General features: G+C 36.7%; 1 protein-coding gene across 3 annotated transcripts in view; it reads right to left on the bottom strand.

Annotated features, from left to right (window-relative positions):
* vps13a (vacuolar protein sorting 13 homolog A) overlaps positions 1–22,360 on the bottom strand; it is a 268,114-nt gene that overhangs the window by 130,644 nt on the left and 115,110 nt on the right. For all 3 annotated transcript variants that reach the window (XM_039750560.1, XM_039750562.1, XM_039750561.1), the window contains exons 25-30: positions 19,846–20,018; positions 19,556–19,712; positions 14,164–14,243; positions 13,666–13,725; positions 2,413–2,581; positions 686–802 (exon numbers count right to left, since the gene is read on the bottom strand). In XM_039750560.1, the coding sequence (XP_039606494.1) occupies positions 686–802; positions 2,413–2,581; positions 13,666–13,725; positions 14,164–14,243; positions 19,556–19,712; positions 19,846–20,018 (756 nt within the window). The remainder of the gene's footprint in view (positions 1–685; positions 803–2,412; positions 2,582–13,665; positions 13,726–14,163; positions 14,244–19,555; positions 19,713–19,845; positions 20,019–22,360) is intronic.

The raw sequence follows: 22,360 nt of genomic DNA, 5'->3' as shown, positions 1-22,360 counted from the left end.
GAACAGGATGCCTTGAGTCTGTGCAGGGAACACTGAAATCTGAAGACTATCAAGACATTCAGGAGCAAAATGTATTGCCCAGTGTCAGAAAACTCTGACTCACTCACAGGTCGTGAACTCTCTAACAGGATAATGACCATAAACACACAGCTAAAAACACTCAAGAATGGCCAAGAACAAACCATTGGACTATTCTGAAGTGGCCACTATGACACCTATTGAACATCCATGAAAAGAACCGAAATATGCAGTTTAGGTAATGCACCCTCAAACCTGACACTGCTGGAGCAGTTTACTCAGGAAGACTGAGCCAAACTACCTGTTGACAGATGCAGTAGTCTCATTGAGAGCTAGAGGAATTGTTAGGTTGTAGTTATTGCTTGCAAAGGTTGTTCAACAAGATAACAGGTTATAGGTCCCACCATTTTTATCCATGCCATGTTCATTTATGCAATCATTTGAAATAGTCTGTTTAATGAAAACTCTAAAGCAAAGTCTGAATTTTGCTAAATACGAAATCAACAATGATTGAGCCAATTACTTTTTTCAGCTTCAAGTTATTTCAGAGACATTTGTGGGTTCTTCTTTTTTTATGCAGTGGTAACAACAAATTTGCCCATGTCTGTAATATCAATATCAAATCACACATCCAATAATTCACAAGAATTAAGCTACTGGCACAGACCTTCAATGCTTATTTCGGAAATTCTCCGTTTCTGACCTCGAATGAAAATTTTTAAGCATGTCAATACAGCACAGACATGCATATTGACAACATCTTCAAATTTGGACTTCTTTGTACCTAAGATAAAAATAAAATATTGTACAGTAAGTGGTAAATGTCTGATACAAACGCTACCATATTTAAGATTTTGAAAGTTGCCATTAGCCTTAATTTAAATATGTTAAGTATGTATTCCCCTTAAACAGACACAATTCAAAGTAATAATACTATTCTCTAGTATTACTGCTTTCTTTTTGCTGTTGTTTCATCTGCTACTTGTAATTGCTTTTTGCTTTACCTTCCACTGTTGCCTGCAAGAACTTAAATTAATGAAAAAATTCATTCTACCACATAGAAATACAGCTCTGGTTCAGCTATTTTCCACCCCTACAAATGAATTCTTGATCACAGCACTGTGATACCTCACTGTACATGACATTTTGGTTTTTAGCATTCTTACGAGTTTGATCTGTTTCAACCTGAATATTAGCAAATAAAAATATAGCAAGGAAAAGAATCAAAAAGTATATTAAGGGAAATTATATAAACTATACAGAACAGACCAGTTACTGTCTTCGGTTTTTAAATATGTTATATTTTCCTCTGCTTCACTATTCTGCAGATTAATCCCTTTAATAAAATCAAGGGTTCATATACGCATAAAAAGAATGAGTTTTTCTTGTACTCTGTAAAGAGTGTACTTGTTTTTCACTTCATATTAAACAACAATGAAGAACATAAGGGAAACATCTAATGAAAAACATATTAGCAGTGATGATAAGAATTAGCAATGGGGCCTACTATATGATGGTATTAAAACAGTAGCTTCACTGTATGAAGTGTAATCATTCAAAAACATAGACATTTTAACACCAAGACATTTAAGGTAACAGTAATATTACATTTTTGTAAAAAAGAAGTTATATAACTAAGAGATACATATTGAACTAACAATGGTAAACATAATTCCAAAAATATTACTGGGTTTATTTTTGAATGAAATGTACAGTATGTTTATTTGTTTTTTAAGGGTCAAGTGAAAAAAAAAACAAACAAAAAAAAAACTTGAGGTTAAATTCCTAAGATATGCAGTGCTAATTTACAAAATTATGGATACAAAACTATTGGAATAAACTCCACAGCATTTTTTTTGTATTTTGAATACATTTTTGCATTCAGTGTAAAATTACACTTCATTTCAGAACAATGAAAATTTCAGAAAAGTTCTTTCAAAAGTTAGTTTCAAAATGCCAAATGATGAGCAAAAACTGAAAATCACTATAACTGCTTTGAGTAGTGAGTGCTACAAGCACATGCAGCAAAATATTACTCAAGTAATGCAAATGGGGTATAATTAGCAATGTTTTTCTATTTGTGCGTTTTCTATGTTTTTTAAAGAATGACACATATTTACTAATATTGGTAGTGTGAAAATTCTGCAGCTCTTTTTCAGATATCAAAGCCATTTCACAAACTAATCTGTTCACACCTAGTAAATTAGCAATATAGCGTTGTACATCTTAGGTAACTCACATTAAAATAAGGAGAATGTGAAAATGCCACAGAAAAAGATACTAAATATAGAAAAAAGGCTGCTCCAACATGCCCCCAAAATACGAAACATCTGTTAACACAAAGTGTAGATCATAAGTGTGTGTCACTTATAATCATGAAAAAGGGTGACATACTCATCTTTCTACTTTGAGTAGATTCTTCTTTTTTCTCCTCATCAACAACTGTAACTGGTTCTTCAATAGTCTCCTTTTTCTTTGCTGGTGGTAAAAGGCTGTTCAGAAAGTTCACTGCATTTAACAATGCTTCAGTGTGTAAATGCATATCCAGAGAGGAAAAATTAAACTGAAATTGAAAATTGAAAAATATTAAGATACAAAACAGGATTTTATTTGTTCTCACTGTAAAGTACTACAGCCGACTGTACAGCAGAAGGAATCAAGAAGTTCAGATGATATGGATGAGTTTGAATAAAATACATTAATTTTGGGAGAGGAGCATAACTATGTGAAATGCACACTACTGCACAGTAAGCAACATAGAATGCTTTAGAGTTTGATTTTATTTAAGATTTTCTCCAAAAGCAGAAATATCTAGCACTTAAATTTAAAACAACTTCTAAAATAGAAAAATGATTAACCAGCCTGAAATGTGATATGTTATTAAGTAGTCTAACATTCCAATAAGAATCAACCTGTTAAATAAAGCAAAATGAAAACATCATTACACAAAATGTCACAACTGATACACTGTAATCAAAAATCAAACTATTTCCTCCTACATATTAATTCATTCATAGTGTATACACCTATCCTGAACAGAATATGTACTTACAGATATCACATAAATCACTCATATATTTAAAAAAAATGAATAAATTAAGTTTTTGTTCCTGGATTCTCTGCTTGACAACTTTCAGTTTGACTATAATGCTAAATGAGCAAGAAAAAGTGGTTACATTTTCTTCAAGTGGTTTCTCTTGCTACTCTTATTTATAAAGACACATCTTTTATTATTTAAAGAAAAATATAATCTGTTACTTATTGTATTTGTATTACTGCTGGTAACATGCATATGTGCATATGTCACTGTTTTGAAACATAAAATAATGATATGTACTATATAATACTTTACACAGATTGTACCTAACAGCAGCACAGGATAACGAAACATAAAATCATCAAACCCACTTAATCCAATTTAGTGTTGGGGAGGATTTGAAGGGCAGAGCTTGTTTGGCTTGTTTGTTTAGACAGGTCTGCAAAACCCACTTATGCACATACACAAAGTTCCACACTGGCATATTTGGACAGAGACTGTTTCATTGCCCATATTTAAATGCATCAATGATTTTCAATAAGACCTTTTCTTACATTATCTGGGAAGATGAATCGTAATTACGAATCAAGGACAGAGTCAGGTCCAAAATGACAAACTAATCTTGAAAACAAAACCAAAGTCAAAGTAAACTTTATTGTCATCTCAACCATATACAAGTATACAAATAGACGAAACTGCAAAGCTCAGGGTCCACAGAGTAACAATATGACGTGCAAATAATAAATTAAAAATTGAATTAAAATTTTAATTTAAAATTAAAACACAAACATGACAAGACATTGTGCAAAGACAAGACAAAGAAGTAGCAGCAATATTGACATGTAGTTAGCAATATGAACATTGATGCAATGTATGGTATTTGCAATCTAGATATATAAATATAGTCAATAGATATGTAATATAATAAATAATTAATAGATATAGATAATACAGAAATTATCAGTGTATGATAATAGTTGTTTAAGACATGTGTAAACAATGACAGGTCAGAATGTTTCACAGCAGAAGGATATCAAGAATGCCCAAATACAGTGGTACCTCGGTATACGTCCTTAATCCGTTCCAGACCCTTTGACTTATACCAAACAGGACGTACAGTATACCAAACAAACTTTTTCCTTAAGAAATAAAGGGAAAATGATTAATCCGTTCCCATGAAAAAAAATCCTACTGTTATTGGCATATTATACATTGATGGGGTTGTATAAAATAATTTAAAACACTGCTTAATACTATAATACATAAATACAAAAGCAATTAGGTGAAATAAATGAAAATTTAACCTCAATTTACTTTTTAATAACGTCTTTGTTTTTCACAATCGTAGATACCGTCGTTTTCGGCATACGGTATGCAGCAGCCATGTCCCGGATATGCATGCCACCTTCATACTTTTCAACAATCAATTCAAATTTACGCGAAAAAATACAAAATCACGTGAAAATTCCCAGAGAGTTATAGCGCGGGTTGTTCACTGAATGCTAGCAACTGCCATACTGATGCTCGTGGGCAGTCGTGGCTTTATCTTGAGAGAGAGGTAAACAAGGGTAGTGTAGTGTTCTCTAGATTGAAGCAGCGACACACTCAGAATAACGTTAATGTTTAACCAACTCTCCATACAGCGTGCCTTCTAAACCACACCCCTCTCTCCGGCAGTCATACGTCTCAAAAGACACAGACCATAGCAATCAACACCCGAACATAATGCAATGGACAAAAGCATCATTGAACAATCATATACAACAGGTAGCATGCGGGTTGTTCACTGAATGCTAGCAACTGCCGCACTGAGGCTCGTGGGCAGTCGTGGCTTTGTCTCAAGAGAGGTAAACAAGGGTAGTACGCGAGTCGTATTCCAAACAAAGGTCGTATACCAAGTTGGACTTATTGCAAAGCGGATGTATACCGAGGTACCACTGTACTTAAAGGTCAGCATGCGATTTTCAGTACTTTTCCACATGCCCACTCGTCTTTGCAAGAAAGTGGCTTGCATGTATAAAAGTTCTGTTTTTAGAGGTGGTTGAAGCAGTGTGGAAGATCCCAGGGGGCAGCAAGGTGTTAAGAAGTCTGATAGCTTGGGGGTAAAAACTCTCCTGCAGCCTGGCAGATCTGGCTTAGATGCTGCAGTATCTACTCTTGGATGGCAGAAGTGTGAAAAGTCCATGTGAGGGGTGTAAGGGGTCCTGCACAATGCTGCAGGCCTTGCGGACACTGCATTTGTAAAATATGTCCTGTAGTGAAGGAAGAGGCACCCCAATGTTCTCTGCTATCTTCACTATCCTTTGCAGGCACTTGCGGTTGGATATGTTGCAGTTGCCATACCAGACAGTAATGCAGCTGGTCAGAACACTCTCAATGGTGCCTCTGTAGAACATGGGGAGGATGGAAGGGGGAAGACTTGCTTGCTTCAGCCGCCTCAGGAAGTATAGTCTCTGCTGGGCTTTCTTGATTAGTGATGAGATGTTATGTGTCCATGTAAGTTTCTCAGTTATGTGCACACCGAGGAACTTGGTACTCCTAACATTCTTAATATCTAAACCTTTGATGCCAAGTGGGATGTGGGCAGGATGTGATTTTTCTGAAGTCCACGATTATTTCTTTTGTCTTGTCAACATAGAGAGATAGATTGTTATCTTCACACCATGCAGACATTCGTTCCACCTTATCTCTGTATGCTGTTTCATCATCCCTGCTTATCAGACACGGCACCGTCGTATCTTATGCAAACTTGATGATGTGGTTGGTGTTGTGCGTGGCTGTGTAGTCGTCAGTTAGCAGGGTGAACAGCAGTGGACTAAGCACACAGCCCTGCGGCGCTCCAGTGCTCAGTGTGATGTTGCTGGAGGTGTTGCAGCCTATCCGAACTGACTGGGTCCGCTCTGTCAAGAAGTCCAGGATCCAATTGCAGAGGGTGGTGTTCAGGCCCAACCTGCTCAGGTTTACAACCAGCTTTTGAGGGATGATTGTGTTGAAGGCAGAGCTAAAGTCTATGAATAGCATCTTGACATATTTGTCTTTTTTATCCAGATGTTTCAGGGAGAGGTGAAGGGCAGAGCATATGGCATCTTCAGTTGACCTGTTTGAGCGGTATGCAAACTGAAGAGGATCAAGGGAGGCAGGGAGATTAGTCTTTATGTGTGACATGACTAACCCTTCGAAGCACTTCATTATGATTGGCATGAGTGCAACTGGTCAGTAGTCATTCAAGCATGTCACTGGTGACTTCTTCGGCACTGGTATGATGGTGGTCGACTTGAAGCATGCTGGGACTGACAACTGGCTCAGAGATGTGTTGAAGATGTCTGTGAGGACACCAGCCAGTTTACTGGCACATTCTTTGAGCACATGACCAGGTATGTTGTCAGGTCCTGCAGCCTTCCGTGGATTGACTCTGGATAGAGTCCTTTTCATGTTACTTATGGAGAGACAGAGTACCTGGTCAGTGGAGGGAGGTGTTGCTTTTCTCGCAGGCTCTTTGTTCTGCACCTCAAACCATGCAAAGAAGTTGTTCAGCTCATCCAGAAGGGAAACCAAACCAAAGTGTATATCAAAGTTTAAAGGTCAGAAACCAGAAGCAAAACAGTCCTTTCAATGACAAATACTCATTTGCCTAACTATACTAAGATTTGAAATGCCAAGTTGCTGATCTTCAGTATCCAAATACTTAAATGTAGTGCAATACACACAGCCGGCTTAAATACCTAGCACAAGTGACATAATGCATGACATGGACACTTAGTCATGTGAAAAGAAACTACAAACAAGACAAGAAGGGTATGGCTACAAACTTTTAGTGGTGGGCCAGTCTTTGCCTCCTTTAGCTTTAGGACCCTGTGACATGACTCAGGGACCTTTGACTAAAGATTATAGCAACATAGGACTGGAAGGTCCACCTTTGCTTAGATTTGGAAGTGACATTGATGTTCAGTGCTCTTGAATGCCATTCATTTTTTTTTTAATTAGTTTTCTTTGCCTGATCCTTTGCATAGGGCATGTCGGCATTATTTTTTATTATTATCATTTTTTAAATTAGTTTTCTTTGCCTGATCCTTTGTATAGGGCATGTAGGCATTATTTTTTATTATTATATTTTGTGGCAGCACTTGCTGATCTATTGTAGATCGCATCTTAAGTCGCTAAACTTAAAAAGGTAACTTTTAATTTATAAAAATATCTGATGGCAATTTAGTATATGTGCTAAACTGGGGAAGGACAGTGGCACAGTCCATAATGTCAAGGAGACCACAGTTTAAGTCCTGGGTGCAACCTGTATGGAGTTAAAATGATTTCTCCACGTGTGTGAAGGTTTTCTCCTGGTGCTCCAATTTCCTTACACACTCCCAAGACATTGAGCTTAGTTGGATTGGCAATGCTACTTTGCCCAAAATGTGTATGTCTATATGTGCAATCACCTGAAGGGAGTGCGTACAATGCTTGCTGAAACTGGCACCAACTTCATCACAACCCTGCTCTGGATAAATGGGTTGAGAAAAATCAATTGAGTTTTAAGTTTGAATACATTCATAGCTTTATTTAATACTAGCAAAATACCCGCGCTTCGCAGCGGAGAAGTAGTGTGTTAAAGAAGCAATGAAAAAGAAAAGGAAACATTTTGAAAATAACGTAACATGATTGTCAATGTAATTGTTTTGTCACTGTTGTGAGTGATGAGTGTTGTTGTCATATATATATATTTACACACACACACACAAACATATATATATATATATAAATACATATCTATACATATACACATATATACATACATATATATATCTACATATATACACATACATATACATACACACACATATATACACACACATACATATATATATATATATATATATATATATATACATACACACACACATATATAAACATATATATACATATACATACATATCTACATATATACACACACAGCTATTTAGTATCAGTGCAATACGCTGCTTGTTAAAATGGATAACTCCGCTCTTACGTGCAAGTCTGCGTGGATATTATGAACTATCGTATTTGTTCAAGTTCTATTTAAATTTTAAATAGAAGGAATTTTTATTTAGTCGACAGAAATATCTTTGGTAGGAATGGTAAAACAGACAGGAATATTATTCCTGAATAAATCAACTCAAACCTTAAACAACTTATAATATTTTGCTCTCCATAAAAATATATCCTGTCTAAATTATACAAGTTAGAAATAAAGTAAACATTAAAAGAACAAACATTCAAATTTCTTTACTCTTATGTAATTTTATATAAAAAAATAAACTTAGATTTTAAATATCCCAAAAGATTTTGCTCTCCATAAAAATATATCCTGTCAAAATTATACAAATTCAAATATGAACATGCTGCATAACAAAACCTGGAAATATAAATAAAATGTGTTCCTTTCAGCAATAACAAATCAAATCATTCAGTTGTCTTTGCTCATATGTCATTTTAGAGCTGGACGCCTGGCATCTTTTTTTGGCAACAAGTTCGTTTCTGTTTGGTGTGAGGTTCTGTGTTGTGGAGATTCTCAGGATGGATTGCAGGTGCTCATCAGTGAGGCGACTCCTGTGTGCTGTTTTGTTAGTCTTTATCACTGAGAAGAGCTTCTCACACAGATATGTGCTACCAAACATGCACAAGGTTCGAGCCGCATGTAGACGGACTTTTTTTGTTCTTCAAAGTCACCAAAGCGCCGTGCAAACTCAGTGCGCTCAGTTTATCAGCAAAGTGCGTGTTTGGGAACACCGTAGTGACGACTTGGTTTAACATTACTTGGCAACAGGGAAAGTGGGGCAAGTTGCACTGGTGCATTTGTGTCTCCCATAAAAGCAGCTTCACTTGAAATCACTTTGTGATTGTGCACGGGTAAAACGTCCGCTGAAGTGTCAGATTCTTATTTAATTATTCTGCTTTCTGTATCTTCTGCATTGCATTCAGGTTACCCTGATGTTTTGTCTCATAGTGCCGTCTTAGATTAAATTCTGTAATTACAGCCACATTAGCTCCACAAATGAGACACACGGGTTCAGTAAACATATACTCAGCCTCCCATCGGTTTTTAAAGGCTCTATTTTCAGAATGAACTTTTCTCTCAGCATCGCGTGAGCTAGCCGCAATAACTTGCAGCATCATAAGCTAGACTTGATTAACGGTAAGTGTTAGGCAAGGCAGCTGAAGCGCTGCATTATGGGATCTGTAGTTTATTGTGTTACCAGCGCTTCATATACCTGGGCCATTAATAACAATAATACAGTATATAAAATGATCTCGGGCGGATATAATTACGCCGGGCGGATGTGGCCCGTGGCCCTTGAGTTTGACAAATATGGACTAAATAGAACTTGAAAAGATATATTTTTTGAAATGTGATCGCGCAATTCAGATAGAGTTGGCGCTACACTACAGCCTGCATCCTCCCTCGCTCTTACTTTTTTACCGTTCATCTAATGAATACACTGAGTATGGCTTTACCAAAACAATCATTGATGGCGAATAAAGTATCCATTATTCGAGTATGTAGATCGGGATATATATATATATATATATATATATATATATATATATATATATATATATATATATATATATATATATATATATATATATATATATATATACCAGCGTATCGCAGCGAGAAGTAGTGTGTTAAAAAGCTAGAAAAGAAAAGGGAACATTTTAAAAATAACGTAACATGACTGTCAATATACAGTATTTGTTTTGTGAGTGTTACTGAGTGTTGCTGTCATCAAGGATTTGATTATCATTATTTCTTTCAATCAGGCTCGTATTTGTAGGATGTGTTGTGTTCAAGTTACATTCCGTGTTTGTCAATCGTTGTAAAGATGACAGGTTTCTTTCATCGATTCGTTTCTTACTGCATCAATAAACAGCTCGTCTTCTTCTTTATCTGAGACCTGACACACTGCATGCACGGGTTTTTTTACACTGTCTTCCTTTAGCGGGACATTGACTTTTCCACCGTGTGCTTTGTTTCCGCAGTAGCTGGATTTATGAATATGCTTATCAGGCGCTTCATATTTTTGCTGCCTTTTCAATTGTGTAATTCGGTTTTGTTCAGCTCTTTGGAACTGTTGCCTTTTATCTGTGCACTGCGTCAGTTCTGTGAGCCACTCGGTGTACATGCATCGAAGGTTCCCAGCTGTGCTGGTGCCATCTCGTGCTATGTCCGTGGCTGTATTTAATGTTACCTTAGTCCTGGCACTTAAAACTTTCTCTCGCAGTTTCGCTGAGTTTGTGTCAAACACCACCCTGACCATCTCATCTTCCTCTCCATAAACACAGTCCTTCACCCGTGAATATTTAGTGGGAGTTTGCTATTGGATTGCTGCTGACGGACGGCCTTATATGGGCAGGCACTAAATTACAAGCGCCAGCGCAGCCTGTCTATGAACTTAATTTAAAGTGTAGGTTTACATCGTGCTTTGTTTCAGTAGCAGAACTCATGAACATGGTTGTATATGTCACTTTCGCTTCGCTTCTTATTGTTTCGCTGCCTTCTCAATTATATAATGCATGTTTTCTTCAGCGCTTTTTGGAGGTCTTCCTGGTTTTCTATGTACTGCGTGATTACGTGGGAGGCGTGATGATATCACACGAAACTCCGCCCCCATGGCGTTCAAGCTCATCTCCATTACAGTAAATGGAGAAAAACAGCTTCCAGTTATGACCATTACGCGTAGAATTTCGATATAAAACCTGCCCAACTTTTGTAAGGAAGCTGTAAGGAATGAACCTGCCAAATTTCAGCCTTCCACCCACACGGGAAGTTGGAGAATTAGTGATGAGTCAGTGAGTGAGTGAGTGAGTGAGTGAGTGAGGGCTTTGCCTTTTATTAGTATAGATAAATATCTGAATACATATTTTTGCCTAATTTAAAAGCTCTTGTAAACAGTAGGTGCTGCAAAGTCTCCTAGAACAGAAATGACTTCTGATCATGAGATATCATCAGCACCCTGTGTACATCAATTGTGCTTAATTGAGAAAATAACTCATCATATGTAACCCAACTACTATAGTAAGAGATGTCAGGTGACTGAGGCTGACGTCAATATCAAAAATATAAAAAGCCCTCTGGTAGGTGTGGTAATCCAACACTTCACTTTACACTAGCAACTTCCCGATAAAATGAAGTACAGTCGTTTGTAGTGTAGATCGATATAAACAATTATTTTTACACTTTTTTTTAAATGCAATGTATGTAATTTTTTTTTTTTAAACACAATGGCTATCTAAGTAAGCAATGCACTCTTAGGACTATTATCGTTTAACGACTCACGTCCTTAATCACCTTTCTTGGTGTTATCAGCTATAGTAGAACTAGTACTAGGACTATGGGTCTTTGCATTTAAAATGTTGCCTTTCAAAAGACTAAATACATTTTTTATTTGTAATATTACTATCAGAATCCTAAGATTATGGACTGTTAGCAGTAGTGGTGAAACAACACTTTTGCATTTGTAGTTAGTTACAAAAAATAAAGGACACTTCCATAAAATCTCACAAATATCTATCAAACATACACTTAATCCTTACAATACAGATATACTAGCGTGCAATTTGTAAGGGTTATTGATAGTTGCATTCTTGTGTATTTATTATACATAAAATGGTATAAACAGTGTTACTTCATTTGTGCAACTACTCTACATTTAGCTAAGGAAGCTCTCATTAAAGAGAAACAAATGCACTACTGATGAAAGGAATGTGTAAGAGAGATCACTTAACAATCAGTCTACCACTTTTGATGAAATTCAAGAAGAGCTGAACATAAGCAATGCACTCAGGCACTTCTAGTGAAGTGCAGACATAGCCATCAGAGCCTAACAGAGATCTCCTGAGATCAAAGAGTGAATCTACTACTGGGCAAGTAACAATGTCTGACTCCCTTTTTTGACAAGAAAATTTCTGTCAGTACTATATACTTCTGGGTATAGTGAGCAGGTTCTTAGTGCAGTTTCAAGAATTGTACGTGAGAGGTGAAACAGACTAAATGGTGACAAAGCTAAAGTGTTAGTTTGCCACTAACATTTAAAAAGCCCAGTCAAGGTATTTTGAGTGATATATTGTCTTATTGTATGCATTTGTTCCTCTTATATAATTGAATAAACACATAAATAAAAGTGGTTATATGCAGTGGTGGCAAAACAATAAAAACATTTATTAGTGTTACCAGTAATTATAATAAATATTACTAAACTAAGTCGTTATTCGTTTAACCAAAAAACCCTTACATTTTATTCACTACGGCTCATTAAATAAAACTGTACTGATTCCATATATTTGCTGTTGAAAATGTAACATTCTTTTCTTATCTTTTTAATAAAAGTATTTGAATCATTACTTAGTATCAGCCTGCATTTTCATGAGGTACTCAATACTGGTATCAGCTGCAAAAAAATGGTCATATAACCATTTCACTTGAAATAAATTGAATTAAATGCAATGCAAATAGAAATAATCAATTTAAATCTATAGTTTTAACAAGATTACTTTTTTCCCATATACAAGCCAAAGAGAACTTCAAAATATCAAAGCTTCACTCTCACTTTTCAGATACATTGGGATGTAAACAGCAACCTGGAAACACTATGGCCATCACTGATGGACTGTTAATTTCAATTCATGCTGTAAATTCTAGATGGTGTGGGAGTCAGGAAAAATTGACCTTAAAATTCGGAGACATACTTTTATAATGTATGTATAATATAGTGTTTTTCTAAAGAAGCTTTGGATTTATGCTTTGATCAGTCACCCTACTGAAATGTGAATTTTTACCAGAACTATTGCTAACTATACAGGCTTTCTGTCCTTTAAGGGCATCGTCTGTTTTTTTCTCCTATTAATATTCTTATTTACTGTTATTGACCAGCACCCTGTACTTGCTTAATTCTAAAATATTCTTTCCTATTATTTTGGTAACCTACTTGTCAGGATAGCTAAAATGAAACAATTAATTATAAAAATACATTTTAAGCTGAGGTGTGCCAATAATGCATAAGATCCATCCATTGTCCAACCTGCTGAATCCGAACACAGGGTCACGGGGGTCTGCTGGAACCAAACCCAGCCAACACAGGGCACAAGGCAGGAACCAATACCGGGCAGGGTGCCAACCCACCACAGGATACACACAAACACATCCACACACCAAGCACACACTAGGGCCAATTTAGAATCTCCAATCCACCTAACCTGCATGTCTTTGGACTGTGGGAAGAAACCGGAGCGCCCAGAGGAAACCCATGCAGATATGGGGAGAACATGCAAACTCCACGCAAGGAAGACCTGGGAATCGAACCCGGGTCTCCTAAGTGCGAGGCAGCAGAGCTACTACTGCGCCGCCATGCCGCCCAATGTATAAGATTTCAAGTCAAAATAAAAACATTGTGCATTTATCAAAGCTAAGAGAGTAAACTTACAGTGAAGCCATTGTGAAGTAGAAAAGATGTTATCATAGAGAAAGGTGTCAATTTAAAAAAAAACTAATTCCAAATATCTAAAAGTGTTAGGAATCCATACATTTATTATAAGTTTCTTCACATGATTAAAAAATTAAACAAGCTCATCTTTACCTTTATAAGCTGCTCTGTGTTCTTATATTGGGTTGTAAACTCTGGCCCATTCTTATCTGCCTACAAAGCACAATAGATAGGGGAAAAATATGAAAAAACACTAAAATAGTGCAATATCTTCACAAAGTTAATATGCATGTTCATCATTACATACTTAAATGTCTACCACTATGTGAAGGAGACATTGTAATTGTTTACATATTTTATGCTAGTACCTTAGCTCATATGATCAAACAACTAGTTTTCTTTTTACAAACTCAAAACTATATTAAAAGTCTAATTTTGAATCAAACAGAGGAAAGCTGTATAAATCTATTGAAAAATGAAGTAAAATTGTTTGCCTTGATAAAGTAATCTACATACAGTATATTGCACATGCAAATTTGAAATTCTTAGCTTGGAAAAATAAAGACCTGATTTATAAAGACATACATCAGTCGATTTACACATACTGTACTGGAAAAGACACTAATTACTTGTCAGCATAAAATTTAATACCTTTATATACTCTAGAGTAAGCAGGTCTTCTTCTGTGTTGTCTAGGGTAGTAATTATCTGAACAGGTTTTTCCTCGGTATCTAATAAGATAAAAGGAAGCTGTTCAACAATTAAGGAGCATTAAGAGATATCACTCTTGCTTTTTGCACATCTACTTTCTGATCATCAAAATGTGAATCACAAATAAAAGAACAGAAAAATGTTAAATACACCTCAATCATAGTATATAGCTTTGTGACAAAGTGTATGTAACCATCTAGCTAAATAAAAATTCTGTAATTTTTAATTCATGTTATATAATTGTTAATTTCACAAAAATGTCCGAGTATCAGTAAGCTCTATACCAGGAGATAAAGCTGAGTTACAGAGTTGGACAGCTCTGTGCACTGGTCAGAAACCCCTAATATAAGATCCATTGTACTTTTGCCTCGAAGATTTCAGCAATTTGCATAGGACATTTTTTTTGTCATTCCTCACAGCAGGGTGTTGCAATAATGCTCAGTCAGAAAGAGTTTAGTACATGCAACTTTACATAAGGGGAGGCAGTAGTGAGGCAGGTCTTGGAGCATGGTCCTTTAAACTCACTAGGAGAGGTATGTCTAGAAGACTAAAATATTTATACTTAAATGGATATGAATACAGTTTTGGCTCTACCACTGTTATGGAAGTGATACTGAAGACCAGTCTTTTCCGGGAAACCAGGAGATTTATATTGGAAGACAGTAAAAACAGTAACAAAATACTAATCAGGAGTACCGACAGCCTGTTGCTAAATACAGGAAGCATTATTTTTTGTGGAAGTGAGGGCATCATCTCTTAAAGGGGAAAAAAGAAAGACAGCTGAAACAGATCAGCTGTTATCATAAGGTTAAGAAATAAAGTATATCGGAGCCTAAAATGGATCATTAACCATTTACATTTTACAAGTATAGTGAATTTGTTGATGTTTCCCTGTTTATTTATATGTATTCTGGATGAATGGCACAACATAATTCTACACTGTCACAATCAAAACATATCTAAACCTCAATAGTGTCACGACAAAAGTTAAAACAGAATTACTTAATAGATAACACAGAGGAAAACTTTGACCTCTAAAATGTGCATTGCTTCCAAATGATCATATAGAAGGTTCTTTGAAAGGATGAGTCTGATTTTTTATACTGTAATTTGTCTATTGCATACTTTGTGACCATCCATAAAACCAGCCTGTCAAGCCGGTAAACACAGAACTACAACTTGCTGCCACTTTGATTCGCATATGCATGAATAAATCATCTATCCAATTGTGAGCATGTGCACCTTGTACTCCAAATGTCACAAATCACTTCTTACTTTAAACTTTAACAGTTGGGATAAAGGAATAAGCATGCAAAAAGTAAAAATCAAGAGAAAAACATCTAAAATGTAAAAGCAAACAGTAAACTAAATTAATATATCAGATCACGTCAACGAATAAGCACTAAAAGTGTTAAAAAAAATTCACAAAATTGAATCAAAGAATCAGTTACAAGGCAAAGTGTGAAGGTCTGAAATCAGTTTAAATACACCAGTACACAGTAGTGACTGGCATTACACCATCAGTTTTGCTGACACACTGGTTATTATGCCCATGATGGAAAAAGGCTAGCCTGGAGGCTAATTCTGAGATTAATTAGTAGAGGAAAAGAAAAGGCAAAGTCTGAAACAGACAGAGGTTGAAACTAAAAGACCAAAAAGTACCAAACAACACAGCCAAAAATCCAAAATTGACTGGATTATTGGGTGGTGCAGCAGCAAGAACTGCCGACTTGAAATCAACAGGTTGCCGTTTCAATTCCGAGCTCATCTGTTTTGAGTATTGAGCTGCTCTTATTGTTATTATTATAGAGTAAAAACATACATTTGATTTGAGTCTGTAACAGCTGGTGTAAATTTATGGTACTTGTAATGGTTAGCGTTTTTTTTTTTATTCAGTTTTATTCTCTCAGTCATGTTCACGCTACCCCTGATATGACAATGCTGTTTTCAAATAAAGACGTGCTACAACAGAGGTGAACTCAAATGAGGATGAGGGTTCTACACTATAGAAAAAGAACAGAAGCACTCCCCACAAGAAACATCACACATAAGAACAACGCAGCTGCAGCAGTTAAAAAGGCGAAAGATGACACTGCTTGGATGAAGCAACAGGTCAGGCATTGTCCTGCCAGTCAATCACACCACATGCATGTCCTTCAAAGAAAAAGCGGCGCTTACAGAACTCGCCAAGATATCATGCAAAGTCCTGTTTGTGATTGTTTTGTGATGATCTTTATATAAAAACATTTATATGTTACTTGCTATAAAAGCCAGATTGAATGTTATGTACCTATTTACTTATCTTCATAAAGTGTAAAGTTGCAAGTAGACTGCAGAGCTTCCTGTATAGCAGGATAGAAGGCTTTGTTGTTTGTGCTGATCGACACATTTACAAAACAAAAGACGCTGATGGAGAGGTGCGAAGGAATTTAAGGTGTGCAGGGATTACAAATTGTTTTCGTAGGTTTCAGGGATTTTAATGTTAACATTTATTCTGAGAAAAAAGTAATTCCTCATCAAGAACATACAATTTTTAACAAAACCACTTTCCACAATTATTAGTATCCTTCCACTTAACACTTTGGGGGCCTGTCAAAAACAGTGCCCATTAAAGCACTGCATTGAGTCATTCCTTGTGTAATCTTATGCTATAGAAGAAATAATTTTGTTGTTCTTTGTATAACCTCCCTCTGGCAATAAAACAGCACTGAGACTCCTCCTATACTATCTTATAAGGCTGGAGAATATAGAGCAGGAAATCTGAGACCTTCCTCTTTACAGAATCTTTTAATATCATCCAGGGTACTAGTTCCTCTATAGCTCATCCCACAGGGTCTCAACGGTGCCTTGACATAAGATTTATTCTGTGCTCCTTTAACCATTTTTGTGTTGATTTGGACATAAGTTTTGTATCATTGTCAGACTTAAATTTAAAATCTCCTGGTATTTTGTGGATTCCATGATGCTATGTACCCTACAGGAGGTCCCCAGGGTCATTGGAGCAAAATCAGCCCCAAAACATCACAGAAACTCCACCAAACTTGATGGTGGGAATCAGTTACTTTGTGGTGTAGTTATCCTTTCACACCACACACCCCTTGAGTGTTTGTTGCTAAAAAACTCAATTTTAATTTCGTCTGACCATAGACCATGGTTGTAATCAAAGTTCCAGCAGCGTTTAGCAAATCTCCAGATGCTTTGTTTGTGGTGAAACAACAGGAGAGACCTTTTTGTGGTATGCCTTCTAAATAATCTGTTGGCGCAGAGGTGGTATCTGGTAATACAGGTGGCAGAAAAGTAATGAGACTGGCAACACTGCAAGCGATCTGGCAACGCTGCGCTGTTGTCCTTGATAGAGCACGTGTATCAGTACTCTCCCATAGCTCAGTGCGAGTTTCAACTCCTTCCGTTAACTACGTGATTTTTGTGACTGCAATTAGCGAAGTTGTGTTTTTGGTTGTGCGTCACGCAAAATGGAACAGCGGAATTTGGAGCAACGTTGTGCCATTAAACGGCAAGTGTGACGTTTGAAAAGTTAAAACAAGCCTATGGGGAACATTCTTTATCCCGAGCTCAAGTTTTTCGCTGGCACAAATCATTTTTGGAAGGCAGAAAACACATTGAAGATGAACACCGTTCAGGCCGGGAGGACTTCAACTTCGAAAACCAATGAAAACATCGAACGTGTGAACACTCTTGTGAGATCAGACCGTCGTTTAACATTAAGAATGTTGAGTGAACAATTAAATTTGAACAGATTTACCGTTCATCAGATTTTGACTGAACATTTGCACATGCGAAAGGTCTGTGCCAAAATGGTGCCAAAAAACTGCCCTCTCCATAACAGAATTTTTGACCTCAAAAGGCATTCCTGTGGTTCCCCAGCCCCCTTATTCACCTGACCTCAGTCCGTGTGACTTTTTCCTTTTTCCTAAACTGAAAAATGTCCTCAAAGGACGACATTTCGGACTTTAGAAAACATCCAAAAAGAGTGTAACGGACATGCTGAAGACCATACCGGTTGAAGACTTCCAGCGCTGCTACCAACAGTGGGAACAACGTCTCCATCGGTGTGAAGCTGCCCAAAGGAACTACTTTGAAGGGGATAACATTGATGTTTGAAAAAAATAAAAACTTTGGTAAATAAAAAATCAGTCTCATTACTTTTCTGCCACACCTGAAGAGGTGCTACTTTTTCTCTGTATTTCTCCAACAGTGATCATTCAGGATCTTTTTACCTCGTTTCCCATCCAATTGTGTGTGGTGGTAAAATAAATGTGGGTCCTTTTCCCGGCAAGTTGGTAACAGTTACATTTGATTTTAACTTTTTAATTATTGTCCTAACTATAAATATAGGCATTTTCAAGAAAGCAACTATTTACTTATAGCCATTTCTTGACTTATAAAGTCAAAACGCTTTTCCTTCATTTGAATTGTATGTTCTCTTAACTTTCCAATGCTGATGAATAAATAAGGGAATTTTGCCTCTGTGCTATCTCACATTTATACCTCGGTGAAACATGAGGTCATGGATTACTCCTTGAAAGTTCATACACAATCCAATAAACTTAAAAAAGCAAAATATAAATGAAAAAAAATGATTCAGATACATTATACTCTTAAGAATTTCTAGGTGTGCCAATAATCAGAGTACATTTGGTTTTGTCCAAAATAGTTTCACAATGAGGGATTTTTTCCCCCCACTAAAAAAAATACTTCAATTAAATGTAGGATTTCTCTCCTTTTTCAGTTTGAGATTAAGTTAATTAACAAAATAGTGAATTTTTGATAACATTTTAAATTCATGTTTTATAGGGTTGCCAATAGTTGTGGAGGAGACTGTATGTAATAACCCAACCACTAATCTCTGTATGTAATAACCCAACCACTAATCTCTGAAGTATTTGCACAAACATTTTACTAAAAAAAAAAAAAAAAAAACTTGGGATAGTGCTGGTTGCCACATTTACATGGAAAACTACTCATTATATACAGATTTGAGTTAAAATTCGTATTTGATTTTGTTCATTTGCATTGGTTAAATGTCTACTTGAAAAAATAAATAAATCCATGCATGCCTGGGTTTTTGTCCGATTTTGCCTCAAGAGTAGACAACCACTCCAGTAGGGAAAAAAGGCATTTTATAAGTTGGAGTCCCAACCAAGTATCTAATGCCCTTGAAAATTTGCCATTCTAGTATCCTCTACTCTCTTATGTTTAAATGATTTCTTTATTTTCACTTCATAAGAAAACAAAAAACAGCCATAGTGCTTTTAACAATGATGAAAAAAACTGGAATGAATACATTTTTTGACAAATGAAATAAACTCACCCATGTATTCAGGGCATTTTAAACAAATTTCCTTTAAGAACGTATTTGATGTCATATCAAAAGTACGCAAGTTCAGCTCTGTACCTAACCCTTCAATTTCGAGTTGTAGAACTGTAATCTCAGTATTGCCAGAAAGACGAGACAACTGTATTGAAACCTGTTCCAAAGAGAAAAAAATGTAGATACCTGAATGAAAAGAAATTAAATAGTGGCTTTGCCTAAAAATATAGAAAAACCATTACAAACATTTTTGTTAACTGAAATAAATCATATAGATGATCTTTGCTTACCACATTTATTTCAAATCTCATTTGTAAACTTGTCATATTTTTTATGGATTCCTGCTTCTTTAGCTGCTTTCTTTTAATTGAATTTGATCTGTCCAAAGAAGCAGTTTTAGCATCAAAAAAGGGCAGATCTTCTACAGGTGAACTTGGAGCATCATAAAATTCTTCTTCTGATTCTACGAGTGAAAGTATTGGGAAATTTGCATAAAAATCTTTCATGTTTTAACAAAATTACTTAGGTGATTATTATTGTATACAATTTGTTATAGACATAGCTAAAATAACCAAGCCACAAGGGATGCATAAACTAGTGTGTTTCTTTGTGACGGTCACAAGCCCAGATAAGCGGGGAGGATTACATCAGGAAAGTCATTTATTGTAAAAAATTTTCTCAGATCAATATGCGTACAACAAAGCAGATTTCCATACAGGATCGGTTGAGGCCTGGGTTAACAATGGCTACCACCAGTACTGTTCGCCAACAGGGTGCTGGAGGAAAATGGGCAACTGTTGGTGGAAGGAGAAGACGTGTATAGGGGGAGGAAGAAAGAAGGGAGGTTAGGAGAGTGGAAGTGAGGGTAGGAACATTGAATGTTGGCAGTATGACTGGTAAAGGGAGGGAGTTAACCGATATGATGAATACAAGGATGGAAGAGAAGTAAGGCCAGGTGCATCAGAGGTGGGTTCAAATTGTCTACCATTGTGTGGATGGGAGGAGAAATGGAGTAGGGGTTATCCTGAAGTATGTCAAGAATGTTTTGGAGGTTTAAAGAGTGTCAAACGAGTGTTGATTATGAAGCAGGAAAATGAAGGTGTGATTATTAATGTTATTTGTGTATATGCCCCATGGGTGTGTGATGGATGAAAAAGATTTTTGGAGTGAGTTAGATAAAGTGGTGAAGAGTGCACCCAATGTAGAGAGAGAGAGAGAGTGGTGACTGGAGTGGATTTCAATGGACATGTTGCGGAAGGAACCAGAAGGGATGAGGAGGTGATGTGTAGGTATGGTGTTAAGGAGAGGAATGAAGAAGGTTAGATGGTTTTTGTGAAAAGGATGGACATGGCTGTGGTGAATACATATTTTAAGAACATGGAGGAATAAAGGGGGATCTACAAGAGTGTAGGAAAATGCTCACAGGTGGATTGTATCCTTTATACAGGTGGGCCTCTGAAGGAGATTGGAGACTGCAAAGTGGTCGCAAGGGAAAGTGTAAAGGCAGCATAGGATAGTGGTCTGTAAAATGACATTGGAGATCAAGAAGAGATGAGCCAAGGATCAAATGGTGGAAGTTGAAAAAGGAAGACTGTAAGGTGTAATTCAGGGAGAAGGTAAGACAGGCACTAGGTGACAGTGAAGAGATAACAGATAGCTGGGCAACTACAGCAGAAGTGGTAAGGTAGAGGGCTAGAAGGGTGCTTGGTGAGACATCTAGACAGAGGAAGAAGGACAAAGAAACCTGGTGGTGGAATGGGGAAGTACAAGAGAGTATACAGAGGAAGAGGTTAACAAAGAAGAAGTGGGACAGTCAGAGAGATGAAAAAGGTAGACAGAAGTGCAAATAGATAAGGTGTATGGTGAAGACAGAGTTGGCAAAGGCTATACATAGAGTTGTCTGTAACCATTCTCACAATCCAGCACATATGCTGCTCCTGTATTTTTCTTGGCCTGCCAGACCTGGGGGTTTAACAGCAACTGTGCCTGTGGCCTTCCATTTCCCGATTACATTTCTTACAGTTGAAATTGACAGTTTAAACCTCTGTGATAGCTTTTTGTAGCCTTCCCCTAAACCATGATACTGAACAATCTTTGTTTTCAGATCTTTTGAGAGTTGCTTTGAGGATTCCATGCTGTCACTCTTCAGAGGAGAGTCAAAGGGAAGCAGAACTTGCAATTGACCACCTTAAATACCTTTTCTCATGATTGGACACACCTGTCTATGAAGTTCAAGGATGAACGAGCTAATCCAACCAATTTGGTGTTGCAAGTAATCAGTATTGAGCAGTTACATGCATTCAAATCTGCAAAATTATAAGGATACCCAAATTTTTGCACAGCCAGTTTTTCACATTTGATTTAATTTCATATAACTAAATACAGTATTGCTTTACTAAAAATCTTTGTTTGGAAAACACCCCAGTACTCAGATGTTCCTAGGAAATGAAAGACATACCACTGTTATCTTTTTTGTTGAAAATAGAGTACATTATTATGCCAGCTGAGAGGAGTTCCCAAACTTTTTCATACTACTGGATGTAAGAGTAGTACAGGACATGTGCGAACTAAGTGTGAAAGTGGTGAGGCCTGCAGTAGGAGTGACGGAAGTGTTTAAGATGGAGGTGGGATTAAATCAGGGATCAGCTCTGGACCCTTTCTTATTTGACAGAGATTAGACAGGAATCTCCTTGGACTATGATGTTTGAGGATGTAACGAGAGTAGGAAACAGCATGAGAAGACCCTAAAGAGGTGGAGATATGCTCTAGAGAGGAGAGGAATGAAGGTCAGTAGGACCGAGACAG

Source organism: Polypterus senegalus, chromosome 4 (genome assembly GCF_016835505.1).
Source record: "Polypterus senegalus isolate Bchr_013 chromosome 4, ASM1683550v1, whole genome shotgun sequence".
Classification (NCBI taxonomy): domain Eukaryota; kingdom Metazoa; phylum Chordata; class Cladistia; order Polypteriformes; family Polypteridae; genus Polypterus; species Polypterus senegalus.
The sequence above is the reverse complement of the archived record's forward strand: the minus strand, read 5'-3'. Positions and strand labels throughout refer to the sequence as shown.